The following is a 20,774-nucleotide window of genomic DNA, read 5'->3' as shown; positions in this document are numbered from 1 at the left end:
ATCATGCGTCCTGACATACCGTGCATTCGACGTACCATGAATCCTGACAAATAATAGCAAGTTCTGATATATCATGCGTCCTGACATACCGTGCATTCGACGTACCATGAATCCTGACAAATAATAGCAAGTTCTGACATGCCGTGTGTTCTGACAAATAATAGCAAGTTCTGATATACCATGCGTCCTGACGTACCGTGAATCCTGACAAATAATAGCAAGTTCTGATATACCATGTGTCCTTACGTACCGTGCATTTGACGTACCGTGAATCCTGACAAATAATAGTAAGTTCTGATATATCATGCGTCCTGACATACCATGCATTCGACGTACCATGAATCCTGACAAATAATAGCTAGTTCTGATATACCATGCGTCCTGACGTACTGTGCATTCTGATAAATAATAGTAAGTTCTGACGTACCATGCATTCTGACAAATAATAGTAAGTTCCGATATAATACCGTGCGTTCTGACGTACCGTGCGTTCTGACAAATAATAGTAAGTTCTGATATACTATGCGTCCTGATGTACCGTGCATTCTGACAAATAATAGTATGTTCTGACGTACCGTGCGTTCTGACTTTCCGTACATTCTGACAAATAATGGCAAGTTCTGACGTACCGTGCGTTCTGACAAATAATAGCAAGTTCTGACGTACCGTGCGTTCTGACGGTCCGTGCATTCTGACAAATAATAGCAAGTTCTGACGTACCGTGCGCTCTGACTTTCCGTACATTCTGACAAATAATAGTATGTTCTGACGTACCGTGCGTTCCGACTTTCCGTACATTCTGACAAATAATAGCAAGTTCTGACGTACCGTGCGTTCTGACTTTCCGTACATTCTGACAAATAATAGCAAGTTCTGACGTACCGTGCGTTCTGACGGTCCATGCATTCTGACAAATAATAGCAAGTTCTGACGTACCGTGCGTTCTGACTTTCCGTACATTCTGACAAATAATAGCAAGTTCTGACCTACCGTGCGTTCCGACTTTCCGTACATTCTGACAAATAATAGCAAGTTCTGACGTACCGTGCGTTCTGACTTTCCGTGCATTCTGACAAATAATAGCAAGTTCTGACGTACCGTGCGTTCTGACTTTCCGTACATTCTGACAAATAATAGCAAGTTCTGACGTACCGTGCGTTCTGACGGTCCGTGCATTCTGACAAATAATAGCAAGTTCTGACGTACTGTGTATTCTGAGGGTCCGTGCATTCTGACAAATAATAGCAAGTTCTGACGTACCGTGTATTCTGACGTACCATGTATTCTGACATACCGTGCGTTCTAACGCGCTTAATTAAACCTTACTATTATTCGACATACAATTACATTATTTGGGGTTCTGTAGCGGCATGATTTTGCCTTTCACGTTATAATATGTAAATATGCTTGAGCTTGGATTGATCGAGGGTTTTCTGGAACCGGGTGCAACCGGAAGCGAGGCGAGGGGGTTTGTTTGGTCGCAGTTTGAATAAAGGATTGACTAGGATACCGAATGCCTCGGACATAATATCGAACAACATAATAACGAATAACGCAATGCTCTTTCTTGCGGAACACCGGCCCAACAACTTATAAATCGGGTCGGGAATCGAACCCAGACTTGACAACTCGATGTAAGTGAGTTCCCTCTGCACCATCAAACATGTGGAATGTGGTAAAAAGGCATTATTATTTTTAAATACAGCACACACAAACACATGCAGCAATGTCTTTAAGGGAGTATCCCGAGTAAAATACATGCTGGCAGGATTTCCTTTGATTTTAAAGCACAGAAGATAATTCCTGGGTGTCATGAGATCATTCGTTTTCTGTGCTTGATCAACGTGTTTGAGGTAAGACTTGTGCGATATGAAGCATTTCAGAATCCTAACATGACGTTTAAAGGAGTATTTCACTAAGGTTTACACAAACATGAACCAAAAAGCGAACACAAGTTTCCTTCTCCATTTATTTAACACTAGCTGGAAGCCTGTGGTAAAAAAAATACCACGATAGAAAAATAAAAGGAATCCTTTTATTCTTGCGCTGCTCCGAAGAGCGAAATTGAGGCAATATTATAATTTTCCCATAGGTGTGGATTAATTTGAAGCAACCTGTACATAATTTATGGTCTCCGAGGGGCATTTCCGTCTTGCGGGGTTGGGGTGGCAGGTAGGAGGGGGGAGGAGGGATGAGTGAGGAGGAGAGGAGGGGAGGAACAGATAGACATTAGCCTATTAAATATACTGGAAAGAGTATTGTGAAATTCCAAAATCATCATATTTTAACGGTATACATCGTGGCATTTTTCTTAACAGCAAAAAAAAAAAAAAAAAATCAGCAGCGACCAAAGCCGGTCTATTTCCTAATACACCTCCCAGGTTCAATTTCTGGTCCGATTGAATTTAAAAAAATAATTTTCCCATATAATAGGTTTGTATTAATTTGAAGCAACTTTTGATGATTTTTTTTTCCCTCCGAGCAGCGTTTGTGTTTTCGGGTGGGACAGACAGGGCATTAGCCTATTGTGTATATAGATCATCGATGAGCGAGAGACGTCACGAATACCAAGGTGTGTGTGCCATCACCAATCAGCTTGTGGAGCGCTCGCCAAGTGGCTTAAGCACTCAAGCAAGCATTCCATTCGAAACCGCTAAAGACCGGCCGGCTTGGCAAGCGATAGCTAACTGCTTGGTAACTTAACACACCCCTGGAATGCCCTTTATTTATCAACAACAAAAATATTCCCCTACTCAACAACCGAACAGACCCCTCTATTATATACCCATTCGACCAGTTATAAAATAGGCCCAAATCGAGGAGTACTGTACATTTAAATATTATGACAACCAGCAGTATCATATCAGTCAAATTTTACAATAGCTTATATTATATTTATAACAAAGGAGCCACGTCGATAGGATAAGCATAAGGGATGAACATGTCCGCTAACAGTAGTTTAAGACGATCAAGAGACTGTAAAAGCGAGGAAATATAGGGTTTGCAGCCTCACCTCAAACAAACAACCGACCAAGCCTAGCAACTAGGCCGCAGGAAACCACTTCCGCAAATTGTTATTTTTCTGTTTCTTTGGTTAAAAGGCAAACAGTAGTACATTCTGAATTACATTTTTATAATCCAAACAAAATATGGAGCGTCAAGTTAAAAAAAAGAAAGAAGTATATTCTTATGTAATAAATGAACAAATCACTTCGAATTTTCTATCTTCGCCTCAGATTATGCTCGCACGGGATTCTGAACGGGATCGGGATGAAGGCGGCAAAAATGGATATGTCGTCCTCTGTCATCGAGCCGGCAAGCTGGGAGCAACGATTTGCATTCTTCCTCTTCATTTTCTGCTTTTCTTCTTCTTCCTTGGCCTCTTTTTAATCTTCTACTTCTCATTGGCCTCATTTTCCTACTCATTCTAATTGGCCTCATTTTCCTACTTCTTCTTCTCATTGGCCTCATTTTCCTTGTTTCTGCTTCTTCTTTTCCCCCTTTTTAGTTGTAACGCCATTGTTTTTTTTATAACCACCTGAATCACCCTGTAACAAAACCTACCCAGAGTGGTGGTGGCCCACTGGGATTGCCATTGTTTTACAATCTTGTACTTGGCCACACTCAATTTCTGACGGTCCCAAGAGGCATTGATTGGTGTCAAAGCCAGACTAGCCAGTGACCAATTGCAAATTCATACTTTCATAGTATTGTGGACCTTGTGGTTGTATCTTGTTGTTGTTGTTTTTGTTGTTGTTTTGTATACACATGCTATTTTCATTTCATTAAAAAAATTCCTTGGTGCATATCGTGAAACTTTTAATTTTATCTTGAAAATGCACAAAAACGACGCTTCCATTTCATATTAATTTCATGTCACCCGCGTCTTTGGAAGCTTCATCTGAATTGAAGTTCATCCATTTTGTTATGGTATTCAGTGCAGTCTGAAGCAGAAGCTCAATTAAGTGAACTAAATATCAAGGATAACAAAAGAATTGCCATTGAAATTATTTATTCAGTTGAATGTATCCATAAACTATCTCGTTTTAGGTTACGTAATGTCATAATAACCATAGAATACTTGAGCAGTATATAGCGGCCAAGGCAATGTAGTTAACTTTATATTTTGATCCATTATCGCTCCTTGTTTTCATTATTCAATCATCTTCTGTTGAACATGTCCTTGAGCCCGAATAGTGCAAGTTTCACAAACGATTATTTTGACCTTTGAGTCTCCAATGAGAGAAAAATATTTGAACGGGAACGCGTGCTGGACTGCTGGTTAACAGAGAACGTGTGTGCGACTGCGACGTCAGAGATGGCTAACGTTGTGGTTCTCATGCCTGGAGAGGCGCTGCAACTACCTAACAACGAAGCATTATTAACACCGGGAAAAGAATTGGTGTTAGGGCCAGGGCTGCGGCGAGATGATGGGGGCACAGTCGTGGCTACCAAGGCGGGAGTTTTGCGGCGGAGGGAACCAAATGTGTACTGGATCGACTCTCATCAAAAGCGGGTTAGTCAGTTCCATACGCATTGATGTGACTGGCAGAATGTCCGCTCGGTCCGACGAATTACCCAAATGTAAGTGAATTTACCTAAATGAAAGCACAATCACAATGTACCCAAATGTAAGTCGTACCACGTAAAGGAAGGTTATTTTATGCAGTAAAACGTTACGGTGTGCTTCTTCACGTCCAAGAAAACGAATGCGAACAGAATTTTACAAATTTTACCGGCCCGATCGGTGGCACTCCAAACCATTTTGTCCCTCTGGTACCTTCAACAACACCAGCGACCGTTGACCTGTCGTCTGACAGCGAGCCGATGCTTTTAGTAAGTTATTTGTCTTACTTTACAAGGAATACTAAATTGTAGCATCACGTATTTTATGACCTTTCTTACTGAAGTAAGAAAAAGATAATTATGTGTTTATAGTATTTTTATCGTTTTCTTTATAGACTACCCCCCATGAACAGATACCGGCCTTATCCCATTCGCCGATTGAGGATATGGATGATCCTGTATTCACATATGACTGGCAGGAGGTCTCTGACGATTCTTCAGCTGTGTTTGAAGAGAAAGAGGTAATTATATTAGACAAACATTATACAGAAATAAAGTAGTAATTTTCAATTTTCTATGCAGTAAACGATTACCATGGATTGTTTGTATCATTGTTAATTCAACTGCTTTTCTGTTTACAGACGATTCCCCTGATATCCAGGCCGAAATCACGAAAGCGTTCTGATCTCCATGACTCATCCATGGAATCGGAAAATGTCGGAAACCACCAACCCGTTAATGGAAAGTTTATGACTATTCCCCAAGTGTTGGATGCGTTACGGTCAAATAGTGACACTATTCGTGATTCTGTTACGTTGGGAGGAAAAAACATTGTTTTTTGTGCTGAAAAACAATGTAAATGTAGAAAAGCGCAAGCGAAACGTAAGGAGCGATTTCCCTGATGATTGTGGTGTGTGGGACAGCAGCAAAGGAAGTACAGTGAACAGTTACGTCATATTGGATAGCGGAAACAACCCTAAGACTGTGCATCTCAAGAACAATATTCATTGCACCGAAACTCGGCTAAAGGGAAAATCGACCTGGATACCCATTGAGCCACAGCCAACGGAAGTACTTACCTTACATCGGTATTATGCAACATTGAAAAGTGACGATAATTACAAGAAGCGTGTCACAAATGTGACTGGGTTAGATTTTGCTGGACTGGCTGTCGTGGAATATTGTGGTATTCGACCCGCGCCACCTTCGGTTCACGGGAATGCAAAAAGAAGAAAAACGTATACGCGGACGAATCCAAAAGTCATGGACAGAATCGAATTTGGAAGTTATGATCACCCCAAGCCAAGAAGGTGCGCAAGCAGCATAATTTCTCCCCCCGTCCCTTCCTCCAGGGTCCTGGGGCAGGCTCAAGAGGTCAAATACCATTTTTTTGTGAATCTTTGCACAGTTATTTCTCCTTCAACAACATTAATGTTTACCTAAAAAGTGTGACGTTGTGGAGACCGAAACAATCAAGGATTGTGAGAGGAGGAGGGGAGGAAGAGGAGGAGAAGGATGGTGCAGAACCAATCTCCCCCAATGCCTCAAGGTCATCATCCTCACTGTGTGGTTCTTCCTAGGATTATTCACTTGCCTTTTAGTCCACATTAAGATAAGACATTATAGAGATTTGATTAGCTGCCTTTTTCTTTTTTTCTTGGTGGTCTTGAAGACCTTGAGGCATTGGTCTTGAAGATGGTCCGCACAGTCGTTGGTGGCAGGCGGATCTGGAAATGATCACTGCCCTATTAGTCAGGGCCCTTAGGGATATTTTGGTTCAAATTCTTCCAAAAGCATCAAATTTGGTGCAGATGTTGCCCATGCCATACTCTTTCGAATTTTGACGGGCGCCAAGGGCGGTATGATCCGGGGACCATACCGGTCCATCCCGCCATGTCACCTGACCTATGACGTCATAATTAGGATATGCATCCAATCACATGGCGTACTACAAGTGGTCAAAGTTCAAAATGAATCGATCGAAAAATGAAGGCAGGGATCCATTTTTAAGGTTTTCATAAAATCCAATATGGCCGCCAGGTCACATGACCTATGACGTCATATTTATGACATGTATTCAATCATGTATGCATGAACCCGGATCATGATCGCACAAAAATTAAACACAAGGATATGGCATACAGTTCATAAAACATCAAAATCCGTACCTTTGTAATTAGACTGATGAACTGCATATGCCTGAAAATTAGGAAATAGACATGTAAATATTTCCTCTAATTGTCAAAAATAAGGTCAGAGTTCGATTACCCAACTCAGAAACATAAAATGGTGAACCTCGCGTAAATCTTGACAAAAAACTAAAAAAACCGACATGTTTGACTCAAAAATGACCTTTAAGATGACCTTGACCTCGAATCATCAAAATAACATAATTGGATTCCTCGACCTCGAAAACCCCTGAAAAGTGGTATCATACATGATTCCAACCCTTTTGGTTATTTATCTGATTTTCCTCTAATCCAGGTGGCGGCCATTTAGTATTTTGCCAATATGGGGCCCCTGGGGGGGGGGGGGGGGGGGCGCCCATCAAAATTCGAAAGAGTATGGCATGGGCAACATCTGGGCCAAATTTGGTGCTTTTGGAAGAATTTGAACCAAACGGCCCCAAAATATCCCTAAGGGCCCTGACTATATCTCCACCCTCAATATATCTCTCAATGTCCATCTTGGTCTCCAAAGACTGATGTTCTGTGCTTCTTTGTGGCAGGCTCTTTGTTTTAGGTATTAGCAGGGATGTTTATCACCCCTCATAGGTGATGTTTAGTGGAAATTTACTTCACAAAAAAGAGTGCAAGTTCACTGAACAAAGACTAAGATGACGTGGGTAGGGGATGTATTATTCTGCCTCTCACCGCTTTACATCACACCGCTTACTGTAGATATACTGTACCATACCACCTGGAATGCTGTTCTGCCGACGCAAATAGTTATCAATTCTGCAAAATCGAAAAATGTGGTGTATTGATGGGAACCTATGATATTGTATAGAAATATCTAACTCCAAGGGCCTTTCACTCGCTCACCGCAGGCAGGTTGGTGGTCTTTCCGTCTTCAACGACTCCTCTCCGGCCTTGCCCCCCCCCCCCACCCCCAGCTCTATCTGGGCTCTGTGCCCCAAATATTCCTACAGGTCGCACAGGATCTGCCTGCAACCCTCTTATGGTTAAACTGCCAAAATCAAGACTCTCTGCTCACCTTCACTCTTTCATTCCTCTTTACTCCTGCCTCTGGAATAAACTCCCTCACTCTCTTCAATCCCACTCCACACTCCAGGTCTTTAAAACGGCTGTTCACCACCATCACCACCACCCCCATCCAAAACCTTGATCTTTTCTACCCCTGCTAATTTCACCCCAAATCCACTTTTTTGAAATACCAACTTCTGTCCTGGAAGTCCTTGGTGTCCTTGTGTTTATACTTCTCCCACCCCCCCCCCCCCCCTTCCCACGCCTCCTCCCCCCAAGCCCTCTCCCTCCCACACATCTCCCGATGTCCCTGCTCTCAAATGTTGTGTTTGTGTGCTTCCCCTTCTCTCCCCATCTTGTCTCACTCCCTCTTTTTATTATTTTGTTTGTCTGATTTGTTTGTGAAATAAATGTTAGCTCTTTCACGAGCCTCGATTCAGTATACAAAAAAAAAAGGAAAAAAAAAGAAGAAGAAATTAAGACTAACCAACCGCGTCAGACATACCAGGACATGTTAGAGGACAATTCTTTTGAAGCTCCTCGTGATCTTAAACAGGTGAGGGACAAGAAGTACAACACCGAAAAGAAACACCGACAACAACATAGAAACAATGTAGCAGACGAAGTGTTGGCTGTTCTTTCTTTGTTAGACGACAATCCACATGTGCAGGAAATCATCCACAAGAAGAATAAAGCCCCATGCGTCATTTTGTATTCGGATGAACAATTGGAAGATTTGAAACGCAATGTTGCTGGTGGTCGTGTTTTAGGGGTTGATAGAACATTCAATTTAGGGGCTTGTTTTGTGACAACCACTGTGTACAAGAATTGTAGTGTTGTGCATAAAGAATCAGGTGACAATCCCATATTTCTGGGCCCAATGTATTTACATTGGGATGGTGAGTTCGAAACTTACCACTCTTTTTTTTCTCCCACCTGCAAGCTAAATTATTTGATTCGGTTACCAATGTTGAGTTACGGTTAGGTTCAGATCAAGAGTTGGCCTTGGTAAAGGCAATGAAATGTTGTTTTCCTGGTGCTACCCACATTTTATGAGTAGCAATTCACCCCTGAGGAGCCGAATGTTATTACTTAGTACTGATTATTTTTTTCTTTCTAATGGCTTGCTATTGTTTGTGTGACTAGTTCCGTGTGAGATGATCTTCATTTGGGTAAATCGTCAATTTATTTTGATTTTCATTTGGGTAAATATTCCACATCATTCTGATACAAATAATAAGAAAGTAGGGTGTAACTTTGATCAAATATTTATACTTCATTAATGTCTAGGATCAACCTATGTGGGTAAACTTACCGGCACCTTGGTCGCTTCAGCACGGATTCATTAATCCTGCAGATGTATACCGAGTTATGTCCCCCTGGCCTAAAATGGCTGCCACCGATCGGGCCGGTAAAATTTGTAAAATTCTGTTCGCATTCGTTTTCTTGGACGTGAAGAAGCACACCGTAACGTTTTACTGCATAAAATAACCTTCCTTTACGTAGTACGACTTACATTTGGGTACATTGTGCTTTCATTTGAGTAAATTCACTTACATTTGGGTACATTTGAGTCATTCGTCGGACCCTGTCCGCTCAATATGGATGCGCTCAGGGCTGTCCTTACATCGTTGATCGTCATCGGATTTGCTGACGTCAGCATATTTAAAAGTTGTATTTGCGTGGTCTCCATTTATTTATAACGTACGCACTATGTGATTAAACTTCAGAAAATGAAGGAGGGAGGATGAGAAGAAAGGAAGGAAGTTTGGGAGCGGGAGAGGAGTCGGGATAGACGGGGAGGAAGGAATATGTGTGGGAGATACTGCAGGATGATTTTTCGTTGGGGGGAAAATGGGGGCTAAAGTTTTGGAACGTCAAAAACATACGGCCCCATATACATGCAACTGATGGGAGTGTAAACGCAGTACAGGTTTTGTGGCCGACAACAGCCATTTTTTTTCTCTGGTAATCATTGACATACCAGCAAAGGTACCTGGCATTGCCGGGCAACGCAGGGTCGCTTTGCTGGTCGGTATATCGAGAGAAGAGAAGGGAGGGGCAGGGTGTGTGAGAGGAGGAGTGGAGGGGATGTGGGAGAGAGGAGGATGGTAAGAGTGGAGAGCATGGGGGAAGCAGTGAGGGGGATCAGGAGTACGATGAGGGGATGAGCAGGGAACAGGAGGTGAGGGAGAGAGGAGCAGGAGGAGGGGTGAGCGGGAAGCAGGAGGAGGCGTGAGTGGGGAGATGGAGATGGGGGAGAGCAGGGGGACAGTGAGGGGTGGTGAGTGTGGAGGAAGGAGCAGGAGGAGAGTGAGAGGGGAGCAGGAGGAGAGCGAGTGGTGAGGACGGGGACGGGGGAGACCAGGAGGGAGCGGAGGGATGTTTATGGGGGGGATGAGCGGCGATCCGGAGGAGAGTGAGAGGGTTGCAGTAAGAGCATTTTGGACACCACAAGCAAGGGAACGAAGACATAATGTATTGGATGTGCTTAAACAAGAAACTGTGAATGTTAATCAAATTGTAACCCCCCCTCACCCCCCATTCCCATTTGACCAACCTCCATTTGCAGTTTCCCTTGTTCTAGCCCCGAGCATACCCTCCTCTCCCCCCAGCCCCCAACTTTTTTCCCTTCCCTCCTACCTTGTGTGCTCTCCCCTCCCCCATACACACATACACACTTATTTTCCAAAGAGGAGGTAATATTGAAACATGAAGGGCTAAACTCGTTAAACTTCTTAAAACTGCTTGTAGTACATTTGGGAGGCCTGGTGTCAGCCTAACGGTTAAAGTGGGTGGCTTAAGATCTTAGGGTCTTGAGTTTGAGCCCATGTCGTGCCATTGCAATAACACAAGTGGGTTGACTCAGCCTGTCATCCTTCCGAGGTTGGCAAAATGAGTACCAGCTTACCAGTAATGGGCACTGACTGCATCAGCGGCACAGCCATGCTTCCAGAGAATGATGCAACCAGCAGTCACGGGCTGCATACAAAACAACAAGGACATTTGGGGGGAGATAATGTATTTACTAATTATCCGTTTTTGTTCTCTGGTCTTCTTCCCAGTATGTACCGGTCAGGGGTGAAATGGTCATTGGTATTGTGACTGCCAAGTCTATTGACCTTTTTAAGGTGGACATTGGATGTAGTGAACATGCCAACCTATCTTACCTTGCCTTTGAAGGGGCAACAAAGCGAAACAGACCAAACCTGCAGGTGAGTTTCACTCTCGTGAGATACGTGTACTGGTGTAGATATAATTGTGTAATCTGTGCCTTTTTGTCTACAAGGTCAAGGCTCATGGAAGAGCTAGAACAATGAACGGATCAGGACGCAACATCACAAAAAAACAGTGCCCTGCAGACACCTCGGAGAGGCAAAGCACGGAAAGAGCAGAGGGTGCAAGACAAGAAAGGTGGCGGTATAAGGTCGGAGAGACTACCGACCTGTCTGCAATGGGAAAGTGAATAGCCCATAGGCTCAGCTTCATCATGGGACATTCCAATGATCTTGAAGGCCTTAGTTTCCACGATTTCAAGCTGAGCAAGGTGTGAGGCAGGGGTGCCAGCCCAGAGGAGAGAGCAGTTCTCCAGCAAGCTGTAGGTGTGAAGGCCTGGTAGGTGGATAGGAGTTCAGGTGTGCCGTGGAAGGACTTTGTATGACAGAGGATTCCCAGTCGGCCGCTGACTTTGGAAGCCAATTTTGAAATGTTGTTTGTCCAAGAAAGTTCATGACTAATTGTGAGTCCCAGGAGTTTGAGTGACGGAACCTCTTCAAGAGGATTGCCAAAAAAGGCTGGAACCCTCCTCAGCCAGTATTAATTTAACATTAATATTAGTAAGGAATGGTTAAAGTTGTGATTATAATGATTACCTTGGTTTGTTCATTCCGACCCCAGAATCAATGATCTGTCACTGATGGTCATGAACTGATTGTGTTACTGCGACATGTCATCCATGGTTTTTCCCAAAGCACGACAACACATCGGACTCGATACGTGTAAAAGTTAGGCCGAGGTGATTAAGTAAGCCTTTATATGCTTGTGGTGCCTTTAAAACCCATGCAACAGTCATGAGCAATGACATGCGAGAAGCGTCCGTCAATTCACATTGCACAACAATGCTAAACCCACTACGGTTGCTGATTGTTTATATTGAGTCTTGATTATTATATTCATAGTTTTGCAAGTGTGGCAAATTCTCACACCTGGAAAGGGGTGTCTCCTGACTTTTAGTCGGATGGTTTACTCTAGAACCTTGCAGTATCGAGGCCTGTTTGAGGTTGTGATGTCGGCTGAGTTGATGGATGTGGATCCATTAGTTCAATTAAGTCTTTGTCGTGGCACAAAGGTACCATCTTGGCTGGCAGAATGGTCCAGAGGTATGCGCACACATCCAAGCTGTCTAGCCTGGGTTTGAATCCTGACCCACCTATGAACTATCATCCCGGTGTTTCACAGGCAGGGCGAGGTATCATTGTGTGTGCCGTCTCTCAGATAGACGTTAAACTGGTGTCCAGTCTGTCTGCATTCGTTGATGGACGTTAAAGATCCCACGGTGTCCTTCGCGAAGAGTAGGCGAGCTATCACCAGCACCTTGGCGAAATTACAAATTCCTCCCATAACCAGCAAAGGGCATTGCATCAGTGACACAGCTGCACCCTCTGCCAATGATGCTACCCACAGCCTTGTGTTGCATATGAATGAAGAAGAAGAAGGTACCATCCGACCGTTGTTTTTGAACATACAGTGAGTGCATTCAGAAAGTATTCAGACCCCTTCACTTTTTTCACATTTTGTTATGTTGCCGCCTTATGCTGAAATTGTTTAAATTCATTTTTGCCCTCAACAATCTACACTCAATACCCCATAATGACAAAGAGAAAACAGGATTTTAGAAAGTTTTGCAAATTTATTAAAAAGAAAAAACTGAAATATCACATTTACATAAGTATTCAGACCCTTTGCTATGACACTTGAAATTTAGCTCAGGTGCCTCCCATTTCTCTTGATCATCTTTGAGATGTTTCTACAACTTTATTGGAGTCCACCTGTGGTAAATTCAATTGATTGGACATGATTTGGAAAGGCACAAAAAAAAAAAAAAACACCGTTTAGAGGCCATTTTTCCCCGCAAAGCGGGGGTTGGCCTTTTCGGGGACCGTGGTAGTTGTTTTTTGGTCCCCTTTTTGAAGCAATGTTTTACGGCCGGATGCCCTTCCTGACGCCAACCCTTTTTGCCGCCTTCAACGACAAACAGGGAATTACCAGTGAACTGGTACTCAATTAGCCGACCTCGGAAGGATGACAGGCTGAGTCAACCCCCCTGGCATTAATTCGGCGATCGACCGAGATTCGAACCCAGGATCCTAGGATCCTAAGCTGGCACCCTAGCCGCTAGCCCAACACCAGGGATTTGGAAAGGCACACACCTGTCTATATAAGGTCTCACAGCTGACAATGCATATCAGAGCAAAAACCAAGCCATGAGGTCGAAGAAACTGCCTGCAGAGCTCAGAGACAGGATTGTGTCGAGGTACAGATGTGGGGAAGCCTACAAAAAAATTTTCTGCTGCATTGAAGGTTCCCAAGAGCACAGTGGCCTCCATAATTCTTAAATGGAAGAAGTTTGGAACAACCAGGACTCTTCCTGGAGCTGGCCACCCGGCCAAACTGAGCAATCGGGGGAGAAGGGCCTTTGTAAGAGAGGTGATCAAGAACCCGATGGTCACTGGCTGGGCTCCAGAGATCCTGTGTGGAGATGGGAGAAACTTCCAGAAGGACAACCATCACTGCAACACTCCACCAATCTGGGCTTTATGGCAGAGTGGCCAGACGGAAGCCTCTCCTCAGTGAAAGACACATGAAAGCCCACAGAATCTTGTTTCTCACAGTCAGAGTCCTTTAGGTGCTTTTTTTGCAAACTCCAAGCGGGCTTTCATGTGTCTCTCACTGAGGAGAGACTTCCGTCTGGCCACTCTGCCATAACGCCCAGATCGGTGGAGTGTTGCAGTGATGGTTGTCCTTCTGGAAGTTTCTCCCATCTCCACACAGGATCTCTGGAGCTCAGCCAGAGTGACCATCGGGTTCTTGTTCACCTCTCTTACCAAGGCCCTTCTCCCCCGATTGCTCAGTTTGGCCGGGTGGCCAGCTCCAGGAAGAGTCCTGGTTGTTCCAAACTTCTTCCATTTAATAATTATGGAGGCCGCTGTGCTCTTGGGAACCTTCAATGCAGAAGAAATTTTTTTGTAGGCTTCCCCGGATCTGTGCCTCGACACAATCCTGTCTCTGAGCTCTGCAGGCAGTTCCTTCGACCTCATGGCTTGGTTTTTGCTCTGATATGCATTGTTAGCTGTGAGACCTTATATAGACAGGTGTGTGCCTTTCCAAATCATGTCCAATCAATTGAATTTACCACAGGTGGACTCCAATCAAGGTGTAGAAACATCTCAAAGATGATCAAGAGAAATGGGAGGCACCTGAGCTAAATTTCAAGTGTCATAGCAAAGGGTCTGAATACTTATGTAAATGTGATATTTCAGTTTTTTCTTTTTAATAAATTTGCAAAACTTTCTAAAATCCTGTTTTCTCTTTGTCATTATGGGGTATTGAGTGTAGATTGATGAGGAAAAAATGAATTTAAACGATTTCAGCATGAGGCTGCAACATAACAAAATGTGAAAAAAGTGAAGGGGTCTGAATACTTTCTGGATGCACTGTACTTGTGTGTATTGATTTTGGTTTAATTGGTGTGCTTTAATCTTTTGGCAAACATATTCTCTACCTTTCTTCACAATCAGGTTGGGGACCTGGTGTTTACTCGACTCTTGGTGGCCAACAAGGACATGGAGCCAGAGGTGGTGTGCGTGGATAGTGCAGGCCGTGCAAACGGCCTTGGACAGCTTAGTGGGGACGGCTTCCTCATACACACATCACTCGAGTTCTGCCGTCGGTAAGTTTCTTATCCCTCGTGGTAATAGCCAATGAGATCACAAGTTCAAGTGCTGTGACATTTGATGGCAAAAGGATTTGGCGTAAAGATGTTTTTTGCGACCGAAGGAGCACTATGAATCAATTTAATTAATTGGCCTTTGTCCAGGTTATATGTATACGTACACACATGCACACATCGACAAGGGCTATAGGCCCCGACCTACTATCTTTGGGGATTATAAATTAACTCGTATGTATCCCGTCAAATATGACTGGTTGGAACAGTTTATTCGACGGTACAGCCTCGTGAGTGTGCCAAAGTCTGATGTCTCAGCCTAGTGTCGGGTGTGCTTATATCTTCCTTATTTATTAGACATCATACAGATGTAAATGGACACTCATTTTACTCTGCACACGTTGCACATCGTGTGCAGCAAATTTCAACATCCCCACGCCTTATATTTATTGTGATTTAAAAAAAAACGCTTCTGTACACCGCCCTTGACGCTCGGTTTGCAAGCCACCGTCCACAAACGATTCCAATAGAAACTAGAACGGCACTCAGTAGAGAGAGAATACCTCCACCAGGCGAACCGTTTACATTTTGTATCCCAGATTAGACCAGAAAAATCACAATACAGAATCACATTTAATCAAAATAATCCGTCCACAACTTTTTGAGACCTCCTGATATACATCGTTTTTGGCCCTATCTCCCAATGGTGAAGAATCACTGAAAAAAATCTACTAGTTGGATCCGGATCCGGATCTTCACCAAAATTGGATCGATTGTTCCATGTCGCACACACAACTTGTCCAACAAGTTTCGTCCAAATCAGTCCACAGCTTTTTGAGATATTCTGCTATGTGTTGGTTTTAGCCCAATCCCTCAATGGTGAAGAATCACTTAAAAAATTAAATAATTCTCATATCCGAATCCATATTCAGATCTTCACCAAAATCGAATCGATTAGTCCTTGTCACACACACAACCAGTCCACCAAGTTTCGTCCAAATCCGTCCACAACTGTTTGAGATATCCTGCTATGTATCGTTTTTGGCCCGATCTCCCATTGGTGAAGAATTACTTTAAATATTCTACTAGCCAGATCCGAATCCGGATCTTCACCAAAATCTAATAATTTCGTCCTTATCACATATGCTACCTCTCTGCCAAATTTCGTCCGAATCCATCCACAACCTTTTGAGATATCTTGTTCACAGACAGACAGACAGGAGTGAAAACATAACCTCCATCCACCTTCGGTGGCGGCGGTAAATATATTGTTGCGGATCTCTCGAAGCCCGTCGACGTACAGAGGGGGGTTAAACCCCTTTTCCCCCTCGGACCTTCGAGTCCACGAGGCCGCGACCCACTTTATACTCGTGGGGCCGATTGCAGAGCAATTCCAGCCGCCACCCCCGTCGCGAGCGTGCAGAAGGGTATCGGGTCGAATCCCCACGTACCTTCGGTACACACGCCGCCATGAAGACGGGTGCTGGACCTCGCACAAGCCACGCTAATCGAATACGCCCGAGCGGTTTGCGTATCACGTGACTCGTGCCGTTACTTCTTATTGAACCCGATTGAGCGGTCTTATTCGTACAGTGCTAGGCCAATGGATGGAAATGACGGGAACGATCAAATAGAAGGAAGAACACAGGTTTATTATTATTAACACAGTGATCAGGGTAAAGAGAAGGGACACAGAGCAGATACTTAATCAGTCTTAACTTATCTCCCAGACAAGGGCCCACTCACCCATGCAGGGAAAAGAAGGAAGGACAAGTTCATGCTCCAAACGCGCCTTGGCGCCGTTCACTCCGGACAACTCGCCGGGCGTGGCCCTCGGATGTTCGCGGCACGTGTGCTGGGAGCGCAGGCAGGGAGATCGTGCGTCGGTGGCCCCGGGATGGATCGTCTTCACAAGCGCGTTATTCACAGCCGCAGCAGAGCGCAGGGCACAGGGAGAGTTCATGCACAGAGAGAACTATAACAAGCAACCGATTGCCTTCACTCGTGACTCGTGGTTCACTGGGGCTCTGACTCACAACTCTCTCTCTCTCTCTCTCACAACGCTCTGGGGCACACTGACACGTTCTCACAAAAGCTCTCCTTGGGTGACTGACTCGTTCTTTGCTGCACTCGTAGGCTGAGGGGCTGGGCGACTGGCTCCGACCGACTCAGAACGCTCTCTGGGGCACTCTGCACTCCTTGGGCGGGGCGCCCGGGGCAGCGTTTTATGGCCCCGCCCCAGAGTCTTACCCGAATGTTCCAAGCCCCTCCTCTCGCTGCCGTTGTGAGCCACTCCCCTTGAGCTCTGATTGGCTGCTCGCCGCTTACCGGCCACTCCCCTGCAGCTCCTCCCTTCGGCCTTGCCAGACTTGTTCCAGGCCTAGCACGTGGCATTCTAGCCCAAAGAACACCTAACTTACTGGCCTGCTCAACGCATACTAACACAGGAAAGGAGACTACGCTTACATTTACTAAGAAATAACTGAACTAAAGCGAGGCTACATGTTGTGGTGCAACTACCTACGAGGGGGGGTCATTCTTTATTCACAAAACCGCAACAATATTTACTCTTCGAAGGAAAATATTTCTCGAGTTTGTTTTATCTTCAAAAATAGACTGTAGTGAACACACATTTGTGTTGAAAGATTGGCATTTAAAACCTACCCTTATGAGAGGGGACAGACATCTGTACAAACACACAAACTGACATTGTGTTTTATATGGTAGATAACCTTTTGCAGGTGATTTAATGGATTTGATTAATCAGGCACATAAAAACGGGCCTGCCTGGATTTGAATAGCACAGAAATCCGGTCAAATTTACCTGTAAATTCATTGTTCATATTTTTGTGAATGTAATTGCACCATGTTTCGTGCAATGTTCATTTCACTTCACCCACACTGTTTGGGGTGAAGCAGCAGACATTGTTGAAAACGCCAAGTGAGTAGAGGGGAGTAGGTGTGCTGGATGCACTTTTATATGATTGGCCCAATTGGTGGTTGGTTATCTGTCCCTCTCTGTCTTTGTCTCTCTCCCTCTCTTTCATCAAATTGTGGCCGCACTACACCATTGCAGGTACATTGCCTTTTTACCTCGCCGTGCTCTTCCATTAGCCCAAATCGTGAATATCAAAATGCATTTAAGTACAATAATAACTATTATTAATTGGTTTTTGTTGACAATCATATGAAAGCTTCATATTGCCATTATTAATTGATGCACTCTGGCCAGCAATACCATTAACCTAATGCTGGATGCATTGAGTATTTTTGTGCTCGGGGTTCTCAAGTTAGTGGGCCGAAACCACATTGATGTGGATGCTTTTGAAATGATTACTTATGTTCGCGTGAGCAGGCTGCTGACCCCGGGGTGTCCGCTGATCGCGTCCCTAAGTGCTGTGTGCCCCTGTGAAATCACCGTGGGGTTGAATGGACGCGTGTGGCTGCGTGCCCAAGCTCTGCGGCCTGCTGCAGTCGCCGCTGCACTTCTGGAACGCAGTAACTGCATCGAAACAGAACAGATGAACAGCCAGCTTCATAATCTGACCGATTGTCTTGCAAACTTCTGATTTATTTGACTTGCTTTTAAACTCAGACTTGTGTTTCTTCACGTCATCCCACCTCTTCCTGTTCTTTTCTCCTCACCCCGTGCTCTCTTTCTCTCTCTCTCTTCCTTTTATCATGTCTTGCTTTACCCGAACAGTGTGGAACATCCTTATAAACTATTGGCGATTCACCTCAATGTCGCTGGGTGTCACCCAAGAATCGCCTCAACTTTATATCATGATCGAGTGTGTCACCTGACTCGTGTGAAAATTCGGCGATTTGCACTGAATTGGAGACTGCCCTCCTCTCCGAACAAATCACAGGTGATTTGGTAAAATCAGCGACGTCAAGTTTCTCACGATATCTACATCCGAAACTGAAATAAACATAACAACTCGTATTTTACTTCTTTCGTATGCAACACATGACTGCAAGTAGTACCATCAAAATTCCAGCCAGAGCACTACAGGGAGAAACCCTTGCCCCTGAGTTACCTTTTTGTCAACACTGTGATTACACACTCAGAAATTATATAAAAGGAGGAGGAATTGAGGTTCTGCCGAGAATGAAGAAAAAGTAGAAGAGTCTAACCGGAGGTTCTTACTGATCTTCACTTTGCCTAATGACGTAGCTTTATTGTCAGAAGTTGTTGAGCAAGTGGCAGTAAGATCCGGCTGACAATTAATGCTAATAAAATTAAAATGACAATGATGGCGTTCAACCATTAGAGAGATCTCCATCATACCAAACAATGGATAAAGCTTGAGACAGTCAATGACTTTAAATTTCTTGATTCTTGGGTTAACACAACTGCTGAGGATATAGAAAGGCCGCTGAGACAGTGCCCCCTGTAGTTTAGAGCTGGAAGTTGTAATTTGGCCAAGGTGCCGACACCATGGGATCTTTGACACGCACTCACTAATGTGGGCAGACAGGATGACACTACTTAGCTAGGCCGAGATCCAAACTCAGCTTTGACAGCTCAAAGGCGAATGGGCATACGTCTAGGCTATCCTGCAATAGTTTACAAATCTGAAACCAACAATTTCTTGTTTTGCATGGTCATTATTCAGGGCCTGGTATTCAGCATGTTCAATCTTTATTTCTTATTCAGACTGAAACATTTGAAGATGAATATTTCATAAACCTTTATACATCGTTCATGTATATAAATGTGTGATATTAAAATGATATTTTGACAAATGTACACCGAGTATTCTCCCTGATTCATGTTGTGTTGAGAATTGACCAAGTTAACTTCCACAATTTGTTTGGTTAACGTGCATATTCATTTGGCCAAGGGCAAGCGAAGCGAGGTCAAGGCCATTTATTCCTGATACGTCAAACGCCCTGCAACCCATGCCTGCATAAAACAGACTTTTTGGAACGCCGGCCACATTTTCCATCCAATCATCATGTGACGTTGTAAAATATTCTCCATGGGTAGGTGCTTATATGTTGATTGTTTCATGTCATTCGCTTAAGATGTTGCGGAGAAAACAAATTTAAAAGCGAATAAAGGTGAAAAAGTGAGGAAGAAGAAAAAAAAAGAACCACCTTTGGAGACCAATTTCCCTGCAGAGCAGGCGTTGGCTTTTTTCGAGCACCTTGGTCCCCTTTTTGAAGCAATGTTTTATGGCTGGATGCCCTTCCTGCCGCAAACCCTGTTGGTCACCTTTTTTGCGACAGGGAATTACCAGTGAGCTGGTACTCAATTTGCCGACCTCGGAAGGATGGTATCGGGCTGAGTCAATCCCCCTGGTGTTAATTCAGCAATCGATCGGGATTCGAACCCAGGATACCTAGGATCCCAAGCCAGTACCCAAACCGCGAAGCCAACACCAGGCTCAAAAAGGTGAAAAAATACATTTAAAAAGGTGAAAAAGTGAGGGTGGAAGTAAAAAGCGTGATGTCTTGACCGACGTTCCACAACATCGCCAAGGATGGATGTGGACGCCTATTACTAGTTCCACTTGAAAATATGGATTAAAAAAAAAATTCGGCCATGCATTGATTTTTACCCGTGACGTGTCAGGTCTGCAAGAGCTCCAAGTGGTTGTTGATGTGGTTCTTTTGAGGGTCGATTTTTGAAATGTGCATTCATTGATCGACAGCTGCCCGACCCCACCCACATTTGTTGCTTGACTCCACCCACCATGACACCCAGACAAAATAATATGGCCACCATTTTGGTTTTCTGTTGGGCCGAACACATTATGCCTGCCTGTACGCCTCTACTGATTATGCACTGCCCGGGTTTGTTGCGTCAGATTACCATTGGCTCTGTTTGGTTCAAGTGTTACGATGAGAGAGATACTGAAAAATCTAATCAATATCGAATAAAAATTATGAGTAAGTTTTTATCAATCCCATCAGTATGTGTGGTACGTGTGCCTCCTAAAAAATAGGAGGTGATCCCATATTGGGGTTAAAGAACAATGCGTGACCCTGTGACGAATCAGCTCGTTCTGATATCACCATAGGAAGGGCGACCCAGTGAGAGGTATCAA

At 44.1% G+C, this 20,774-nt stretch overlaps 2 protein-coding genes across 5 annotated transcripts in view; one reads left to right on the top strand and one right to left on the bottom strand.

The window, feature by feature from the left end:
• The window catches only part of TOPORS (TOP1 binding arginine/serine rich protein, E3 ubiquitin ligase), a 31,367-nt gene extending 27,784 nt beyond the window's left edge, over positions 1–3,583 (bottom strand). Inside the window, exon 1 of one of the 3 annotated variants that reach the window (XM_068108248.2) lies at positions 3,565–3,583. Coding sequence is in view for 1 of the 3 variants with exons in the window: in XM_068108246.2 (XP_067964347.2) it covers positions 3,250–3,426 (177 nt within the window). In the remaining 2 variants the exon portion in view is untranslated. Of the gene's footprint in view, positions 1–3,013; positions 3,083–3,249; positions 3,430–3,564 lie in introns of those variants that run through there. The other 2 variants (XM_068108246.2, XM_068108247.2) reach the window with 2 other exon arrangements.
• Positions 3,584–4,106: 523 nt separating this feature from the next.
• EXOSC3 (exosome component 3) lies at positions 4,107–19,471 on the top strand. Of its 2 annotated transcripts, XM_068108250.2 has the most exons (5): positions 4,288–4,836; positions 4,962–5,087; positions 10,838–10,987; positions 14,570–14,721; positions 18,074–19,471. In XM_068108250.2, exons 1-5 carry the CDS (start codon positions 4,828–4,830, stop codon positions 18,285–18,287), a joined length of 651 nt encoding a protein of 216 aa, XP_067964351.2. In that variant the 5' UTR covers positions 4,288–4,827; the 3' UTR covers positions 18,288–19,471. The 2 variants fall into 2 exon arrangements, with proteins under 2 accessions (XP_078629384.1, XP_067964351.2); XM_078773258.1 differs by lacking the exon at positions 4,962–5,087 and having other exon boundaries at positions 4,107–4,516.
• The last annotated feature ends 1,303 nt before the right edge of the window (positions 19,472–20,774 follow it).

Source organism: Myxine glutinosa, chromosome 2 (assembly GCF_964187855.1).
Source record: "Myxine glutinosa chromosome 2, kmMyxGlut1.1, whole genome shotgun sequence".
NCBI lineage: Eukaryota > Metazoa > Chordata > Myxini > Myxiniformes > Myxinidae > Myxine > Myxine glutinosa.
Note: the sequence above shows the minus strand (reverse complement) of the source record. Positions and strands in the feature narration are given on the sequence as shown.

Coding starts and splice junctions, on each gene's coding strand:
- EXOSC3 (XM_078773258.1), top strand. CDS start 4,319: ATGGCTAACGTTGTGGTTCTCATGCCTGGAGAGGCGCTGCAACTACCT. Junction 4,517..10,837: donor TCGACTCTCATCAAAAGCGG/GTTAGTCAGTTC, acceptor TCTTCTTCCCAG/TATGTACCGGTCAGGGGTGA. Junction 10,988..14,569: donor GAAACAGACCAAACCTGCAG/GTGAGTTTCACT, acceptor CTTCACAATCAG/GTTGGGGACCTGGTGTTTAC.